Below are 8,007 nucleotides of genomic sequence, written 5' to 3'. Positions count from 1 at the left end.
TTTTTTTTTTTTCATCAAAAATCATTGTACTCAAGCTGATCGTTAGATCTACGCCGGTCGTACAACCTCCGAGGCCCGTCGGTACCAGGAACTGCCTCCATCGCCTGTCGAGGCGCCCCGGGTTGGCGCCGTGTTCTCGCCACCAATGCAGGAGACTCGTATCATCCCGGAGATTGCTCCTATGCGACGTGGGCGACCGTCGAAGCCCTCCTCGCAGCAGTCGTCGGCCAAGCCAAGTCCATCACCCTATCGCGGCTCGACAGACCCGTTCGCCGCACTAGATGGACACAGCACGAAAGGCGCTGCCACGGCGACCACGACCACCAGCGTCAAGACCGACGAGATCTCCGCCCGCTTCCCGACACTAGATCAGTTTTCTATCCTACACGAAAAGGGCGACAAGTTTGACTTTGAGCCCACGTTAGCCGACTCCAAGGCGACTACCGAGGATGAAGACCTGGCCCGGCGGTTAACCAACGCGTTGGCAGATGATGCCTTTGTGAAGCTGTCCTCCCCAGACAGCAAGCCTTCGGTGCGCGACCAGCCTTCGGTGCGCGAGTCCAGTTCCCACCGACGGCCGCAGACCTCTCCGATGGAAACACGAGATTCACCCCAGCAAAAGTGGCAGCAACAGCAGCAAACCCCGCTATACCAACCCGTGCCCCAGAAGCCCAGCATGGTATCGACAGGGACGATGACCTCGCCCCCGTCCACCCCGAAGCAGCCGCAGCCGTCGTTGTTGTCGAGCCGGCCGATCTACCGATTCCCCCCGTCGGAATCAACATCCTCGACCGCCGCCGACCACCGCGCGTCCAGCCAGCCGCAGCCAAGTCCGCGGACCTCGGCCGAGAAGATCGCGGGACTTTCGGGCTCTGCACGGCCCTCGCTGGAGACATCCCGTCCGTCCACACTGGACCTACTCGGCACGGTTGACCACGACCCCGTGACGCGATCCAAGTCGGCCAATGCGGCCAAGGTACGCCCGGTGTCAGTGCACGCAGGCGGCATGCGTGAGCGATCGCGCGAACCGGACACCACCCGCTCGTCGATCGACGTGGTGCGAACGACGACGGCGGCGGCGGCAAACTACGAAGGCGGGGCGCCGCTGCGCCATGCACGCACGGAGATCGAGACGGAGCGCAGCCAGATCGTGTCTGATGTCGATTACCTACGCGCCAAGGAGGAGGAAGAGAGCAACCGGAAGCGGGAAAAACGGTACAGTAGCAATGGCGGGGTTGGCGGCGGGGCCAAACATATCAAGCGGACGAGTCTGTCGAACCTGTCGCTGGCCGGCACCAAGACTCTCTTTGCCGGGCGGTTCGGGGAGGCGTTTCGCCGGTTCGAATCGAGCGGTAGCGGTAGCGATAGCAACAAGGCGCGAACCCCGTCTCCGGACGAGACGGCGGTGCCTGCGCGACAACCCACGCCCGACATGAGGGAAGGGGGTGTAGGGTCTAGCGGCGGGAATGATCTCCCCATGGTCGAAGACGAGACAGCCGAGCCCGAGGACGACATCTCGCCGGAGATGCGACGCGAACTGGAGCGGCGGCGACTGTCGCAGGAGGAAAAGCGCGTGGCGCAGGCGGCAGCCGATTACCGTCGTCGGGTGGCCGCCGGCGGCGGTGGAGGAGGAGGAGGAGGAGGAGGTGCTGGGATGCGGTCTGCAAGCATCCAGAACAAGGTGCAGTCGCTGCTGCAGGACCACAGCAACAAGCCACCGCCGCCCAAGACGGCGACCGGGTACGGCCGGTATACGGAGGAGGCGGCCGTCACTTCTCCCAGCGAAGCGAATGTGGTTGTTGCTGTGTCGACGGGGCAGCGGACGGGGTCGCGCCCTGCGGCACCGCCGAAGCCGAAGAAGCTGCAAGCTGTGAACGTGAACAGCGTGAGCACTGGAAATGTGAACAGCGTGAGCACTGGAAATGCTGGGACTCCTGCCAGTGTCGCCCCCGACAGTCCAGACTGGGAGACCAGCTTCAGCCGACGGTTCCCGAGTCTGTCGGGATTGGAGATGGTGGAGCGGGAGATCGAGATACCCATCAGTGTGCGACGAGAGGTGTAGTTTATAATAAATGTATAGTCTACTTGAATCATAGTCTGAATCATAGTCTGAATCATAGTCTTGAATCTATAGTCTTGAATCTATAGTCTTGAATCTATAGTATGATACTCGTGTCTGATAAGATAAGACTTCTTCTCTTCCCTCTTCCACTCTTCCACTCTTCCACTCCTAACATCACACCATGGCTCCCATCCGCCTGAGTACAGTGGACAGTAAGTGATACCTCTAACGAAAGAACAAGCTGATTTTCCAGATGACTTGAAGGAGGTAATCCAGCACCTCTTTGAGATCCAGTCCGCTGTCCACGGGTACCTTGGTCCAGAGACGCAACAAGAGCTAGTCAGGAAGATGTAAGAATACTTGCTTCACTTTCTTTTCTTTCTTGTTTTACTTGCTTTTCTTGCTAATAAGACTAGAAAAAACCTGACAACCTCATTAGCAACATTAACATCCCACACGAACCCGTCGGCCAGCGACCCGAACAATAATCCGCACGACCCCTCGCCCAGTCTCGCGTCCATCCAGCTGCCGCCAGAGATAATCGACTACGTGGACGCCTCACGCAATCCAGACATCTACACGCGCGAGTTTGTCGAGCTGGTGCAGCGCGGCAACCAGGATCTCAAGGGGAAACAGGCTGCGTTTGCGAGTTTCCGTGACGTGTTGGCGCGGGAGATGAGGGGGGCAATGCCCGAGTGTACGCATGAAGTCAACCGGGCGGTTGAGGCGACGGGGGGGGTCATTGACTGACCTCTCAGTCATTCCATGTCAATGCCTATGTTTATGTCTATGGTGTATTGGTTGTTATTGTGTTGGTTGATTGGAGTGGGTTGACTATTTGGTATTTTATTGAAGTATATGCAATTATCTGTTCTACCAGTTCTACCAGTACCACGAAGCCTACGAGTACATCAGGGATTGCTAGCTATGCTTGCTATGCTTGCTATTGCTATGCTTGCTATTCCTATGCTTGCTATTGCTATGCTTATCGAATCTCGACTGTAATTTATTATACGACGAGTTACGATACGACGAGTAACTAGAATACGAATATTACAGAGCGTGATATTATGTCATAGTATCTCTGCCTCATTATTCAGGCAGAAATATCCAGGCTTTCACATTCGCAATATACAACATTCATCTCTAAGGTATAGATCATTAATTATACTGAGCTTATACGTCTTAGACTATCTATAATAACCTATTATTGGCCTTCTACTATTACTTGATTGAATTCAGTTGACGGTCATCTTCTGTACCACTCCTCCTCCTCCTCCTCCTTTTCTTCACCTCCGCTTGTCACACAACCACAGACAATTCAAGGATATCGTACAACCTCAAACACACCTAACCGTCATTACGACATCTTATTCCATCCTCATCATTTATAGTTGAAACAAGCAGAGTTGCACGATCCTGATGCCGCCCCCATCTCCACTCGGTCCACCTCTTGCGGGGGGATTCGCTCGGGGATTTCTCTCCACCGACTCACGACACGAATCATTATAATAACAGTCAATCCTCGTTCCACGATCCCCTTTTTCTCGTTTCCAACCTTCCCCCCCCCCCGCACGGCCGCCCCCATGAATCCATCGCCATGGTCTACGAAAGCTCCCTGGGCAACGGCGTCTCGGGAGACTATCGTGGCCACAGTCTCGGGGTACGCATCACGATAGCCACCCTGGCCGCCATCTCCTGGTATAACGCGGTGGAGCTGGTCATCCTCGTCTTCGTCACCTTCCATCGCTTTCGGGGCTTATACTTCTGGAGCCTGTTGGTCTCGTCGGCCGTGGGTCTCGTCTGGTACAGCCTGGGCTTCCTGCTCAAGTTCTTCGGGCTCGTCTCCGTCCAGGCCGCCTGGCTGCCCGTCACCATGCTGACCATCGGCTGGTGGTGCATGGTGACCGGTCAGTCGGTCGTGCTCTACTCGCGTCTTCATCTGGTGATGCGCAATCCGCCCGTGCTGCGCTGGGTGCTGCGCATGATCGTCGTCGACGCCGTGCTGCTGCACCTGCCCACCACCGTGCTGACCTACGGTGCGAACCTGCATCCCGCCAACTACGCCTTTGTCTACGGCTACTCCGTCATGGAGAAGATCCAGATGACCGGCTTCTTCCTGCAGGAGACCATCCTCTCCTCGCTCTACATCTGGGAGACCGTCCGCCTGCTCCGCATGGATCCCAGCCGGGAGAAGCGTCGCATCATGTACGAGCTGATCGTCATCAACGCCGTCATCATCCTCATGGACGTCGTCCTCCTCATCCTCGAATACATGAACAACTACATCATGGAGACCATCCTCAAGGGCACCATCTACAGCATCAAGCTCAAGCTCGAGTTCGCCGTCCTCGGCAAGCTCGTCCGCCTCGTCGGCCGCCAGCAGCAGCAGCAAGCCCCGTCGGTCGTCCTCCCGGTCTCCCTGCCCCCGGCTCCCACCAACTTCCCGGACTTTGTCGATTCCTCCCGCTTCACCTCGGATGTCACCCACGCCGCCTCCCCAGCTACCCTGTCCTCGTCCTCGCGCCGTACCAACCACCCCTGGATGGACGCCGACGCCGTCTCCATCGCCATGTTCGAGCACTCGCCCTCTGTCCGCGAAACCCGCCGCTCCGACTTGTCGGTCTCGTGGAGCGGCGAGACCAAGACCTCCCCGGTAGACTTCACCGAGCGCACCAAATACTCCTACTCCCACGATGTAGAGCGATAGGAACTAGATGTCGTATTCTCTTCGCCTTGTCGTTCTATCCTATTCCACCTATGATACCCTTATACCTATGTACATACATTACGAACTATAGTTACGATTTATTTACTTCCTCATCTATCTAGCTATTCCCTCTGTAAATACTGTCTACCGCTTACCTAATTGTCTCGCTCACAAAAGGAAGGTTGTATTTCTTCTCTCCTCACTTCCTCCCTCTATCTCACCCACGCTCTCCCCTCCTTCACTCAATCTCATCCATTCCAGAAAGCCACAAACGCAGTGGCTTGTCGATCAGCGGCCAGGGAGGCAAATAATCGCCGTCTTCTCCGCATTCTTGGCGCAGGACAAGTTTCCTGACTGCTCCGCCCTCGCTTATGCTTGTGTCTCAGTGGTGAGACCAGCCGGTGATGTTTTTTTTCCTATTGGGCATCCGACATTCAGATCTTGGCTGCAGCTTTGTTGGAAGGAAATGGCGTTGAAGATAAAAGGCGGGCTTTTCCGGGATAGCAGTATGGATAACTCGTTTTGAATTGCAAAAGAGTAGGGAAGACTTCGCGGTATACAATGAAACAGGTTCTCTTGTTCTCGTTGCTTGTTGGCTTTAAAACAGTCAACGGCGATGTGAGTTGTATTCTGAATCCTTTTTCTCTTCTCCTAAGCTAATAATAAAGGCTAGACCTCATCCTGTTCAGCTCCCCCGGCCACCCTCGCGTTGAGTGACCCTCCCTACAACAACTACTTCTACTCGGACTGCAATGTCGCAGCTCAGGTGGTGGTCACCAGCCCGCTCGCCGATAGCGACCTGACCGTCATCGGTCCAAGGTTGATCGTCGCCTGGCCCGCTGGCAACAGCGGTGCGTGTGCGTTCTTCGCACCGCAGAGTGGCGTCAACGGCACCCTGGCCATCGAGCTCGTCAACTCGACCGTAGGGACTCCCCTGGCGGCTGTCAACTCGTCTCAAGCAGGGGTCGAGACCACGACAACGCCGGCTGTTGGCGTCTCCGGCGTCTTGCGCTTCAATGCCTCTGCGGTCCTGACACTCCCCATCCTGGGGAGTGTCCGGACAATCCGCGACTTTGTCGAGGGGGCCAGCATCTTGCGGCCAGAGATCCAAGATGCCATCACCGTGTCAACTCTTGCAGACGGCAGTGTTGCCTTGCAGCGTCTGTGGCTCGACAACGTCACGACGTCCACCCTCAGCTTTGCGCCTTGGAACGAGAACAATCGCTCGTCTTCTTCTTCTTCTGCCTCGGGCTCGGTCACTCTCAACAACCAGACAGTGCAGTTCGAACAGGGCGATTACCTCTTTTCAGCTACAATCGACTACCCGCAGCTGACCCAGCTCACACCTGCCCAGGACCTCAATGATAACTCCTCGGACCTGATCGTGCAGTACCCCGACCAGACCACCGCGCTCTCCTTTCTCTCGTACTCGGAAAAGCTTCTTGCCGGGGCATGGCGCTTCCTCACCTACTTTGGGCGCGACTCGATGATCTCCGCCTTGCTGCTCGAGCCGGTGCTCAGTTATGGCAACGGCAGCGCCATCGAGGCCGTCATCGGCGCAGTCTTGGAGAGGATTGATCGGACGGATGGGAGTGTCTGTCATGAAGAAACCATCGGGTACCTACCGTTCTTATCCCGGAAGACCTTCTTCAAGACCTTTCTCTTCTAACACTAACAGAGACTATGCGACCTGGACGAATCTGCAAAATAATATCATCAGCACAGCCATGTCGTGCAGCTACGGAATGGTCAGTGCAGATAGGACAATGTGGAAACGGGGTAGATCACGGCTGATCAGAAGGCATAGATTGATACAGACTACTATCTTCCAGTTCTGATGCAGAAGTACTTTGTCGACAACCATGTAGGAAAGACCAGATTCTCTGTCTTTTCCAAGTAAGTCTGGTCTGCCTCGGCTGTGAGAAGGGAGAGAGCGAGATATTAACGTCCCTTGTTCTGTTTAGAATCTCTGCCGGGTCAATTGACTCTGCCAATCTAAACCTCACGTACGGCCAGCTTGCTCTGATCAACGGCGAGAAGATCATGCGTCTTGCGGCCCCGTTCGCGAGTAACCAGACCAAGGAAAACCTTGTCCATCTGAAAGACGGCCAAATCGTAGGCCAATGGCGAGATAGCACTTATGGTAAGTTGGAACTTATACCTAGTAGTTTACCTTATCTAGGCATCGCTGAACAGGCCAGGTATCGGCGGTGGCCGGATTCCCTTTGACGTGAACACGGCCTTGATGCCGGCAGCGTTGCGGTCTATTGCCGTTCTGGCTCGCAATGGCATCTATGCAAATCATTCCAACTGGGGAGAGCTTGCAGATAACTATGCTCAAGTCTGGGAAGACTCAACCCTTCAGTTCTTCGAGGTAGGAAGAAGAAGGAAATACCAGGAGAGGGAATATTGCTTCCAAAAAAGAATTAACTGTTGCAGGTCACCGTACCCCAAGCTGAAGCAAGACAGCGCGTCGTCTCATACAGCGCAAGCAGCAACTTCACGGGACCCAACCAGACAACAACCATCGACGAGGACGTCCGCTTCTACGCGCTCTCGCTCGACGGGTATGACGATCTGGCCCAGGTCCAGGTCATGCACACGGACGACTGCTTCCGCCACCTCCTGCTCAACACGACCAACCAGACGCAGCTGTCCACCTTGCTCAACGCGACGGCCAATAACCTCCGCCGCACCTTTCCAGCCGGCCTTCTCACGGATGTCGGCATGCTGATCGCCAACCCGGCGTACGGGCCTGACCCGGTCTACGCGCAGAACTGGACCACGGGCGCCTACCACGGGACAGTGGTGTGGTCATGGCAGATGGCGATGATGGCCAAGGGGCTAGAGCTGCAGCTGAGCCGGTGCAACGACAGCAATGCGAATGTGCCCGACTTTTGTCAAGATCCATTCATCTACAATAATGTCCGCAGCGCGTACAATACCCTCTGGGACAGCATCGAGGCCAACACGGCCGAGCTCTCGACGGAAATGTGGTCGTGGGTGTATGACGGTGGCTTCCAGGTCGAGCAGTTGGCTGAACTCCCGCCTCCCCCTGGCGTGTCAGGGCAGACTGGTTCGTTTAAAAGAAGAATCTTTTCTAAAGAACGTCCGGTTGGCTAACTTTCTTAGAATCCGATATCCGACAACTGTGGTCGTTGACTTTTTTGGCTGTCAGCCGTCTAGCCGTTTAGCATGAACTACATCGTGATGAGGTTTTGCAAGGTTGAAATTC

General features: G+C 55.6%; 3 protein-coding genes across 3 annotated transcripts in view; all 3 read left to right on the top strand.

Moving 5' to 3' along the window:
• The window catches only part of ASPZODRAFT_63482 (hypothetical protein), a gene marked incomplete at both ends in the record, with an annotated part of 3,942 nt that extends 1,130 nt beyond the window's left edge, over positions 1 to 2,812 (top strand). Inside the window, 3 exons of the mRNA XM_022729155.1 lie at positions 47 to 2,042; positions 2,280 to 2,412; positions 2,479 to 2,812. Coding sequence (XP_022582117.1) covers positions 47 to 2,042; positions 2,280 to 2,412; positions 2,479 to 2,812 — 2,463 coding nt within the window. The remainder of the gene's footprint in view (positions 1 to 46; positions 2,043 to 2,279; positions 2,413 to 2,478) is intronic.
• Positions 2,813 to 3,244: 432 nt separating this feature from the next.
• Positions 3,245 to 4,892, top strand: ASPZODRAFT_131150 (hypothetical protein). The gene has a single exon (XM_022722678.1). It carries the CDS (start codon positions 3,663 to 3,665, stop codon positions 4,770 to 4,772), a length of 1,110 nt encoding a protein of 369 aa, XP_022582116.1. The 5' UTR covers positions 3,245 to 3,662; the 3' UTR covers positions 4,773 to 4,892.
• Positions 4,893 to 5,005: 113 nt separating this feature from the next.
• On the top strand, positions 5,006 to 8,004 carry ASPZODRAFT_24518 (hypothetical protein). The gene is made up of 8 exons (XM_022727968.1): positions 5,006 to 5,390; positions 5,446 to 6,389; positions 6,451 to 6,520; positions 6,580 to 6,668; positions 6,737 to 6,915; positions 6,974 to 7,146; positions 7,212 to 7,848; positions 7,905 to 8,004. Exons 1-8 carry the CDS (start codon positions 5,334 to 5,336, stop codon positions 7,964 to 7,966), a joined length of 2,211 nt encoding a protein of 736 aa, XP_022582115.1. The 5' UTR covers positions 5,006 to 5,333; the 3' UTR covers positions 7,967 to 8,004.
• Positions 8,005 to 8,007: the final 3 nt, after the last annotated feature.

Source organism: Penicilliopsis zonata (assembly GCF_001890105.1).
Source record: "Penicilliopsis zonata CBS 506.65 unplaced genomic scaffold ASPZOscaffold_5, whole genome shotgun sequence".
Classification (NCBI taxonomy): domain Eukaryota; kingdom Fungi; phylum Ascomycota; class Eurotiomycetes; order Eurotiales; family Aspergillaceae; genus Penicilliopsis; species Penicilliopsis zonata.
Note: the sequence above shows the minus strand (reverse complement) of the source record. Positions and strands in the feature narration are given on the sequence as shown.

Excerpts from the sequence above, each read along its gene's own strand:
- ASPZODRAFT_24518 (XM_022727968.1), top strand. The coding sequence starts at position 5,334 with ATGAAACAGGTTCTCTTGTTCTCGTTGCTTGTTGGCTTTAAAACAGTC. Across the intron at positions 6,669-6,736 it reads AGATTCTCTGTCTTTTCCAA|AATCTCTGCCGGGTCAATTG; the intron begins GTAAGTCTGGTC and ends TGTTCTGTTTAG. Across the intron at positions 7,147-7,211 it reads CAACCCTTCAGTTCTTCGAG|GTCACCGTACCCCAAGCTGA; the intron begins GTAGGAAGAAGA and ends TAACTGTTGCAG.
- ASPZODRAFT_131150 (XM_022722678.1), top strand. The coding sequence starts at position 3,663 with ATGGTCTACGAAAGCTCCCTGGGCAACGGCGTCTCGGGAGACTATCGT.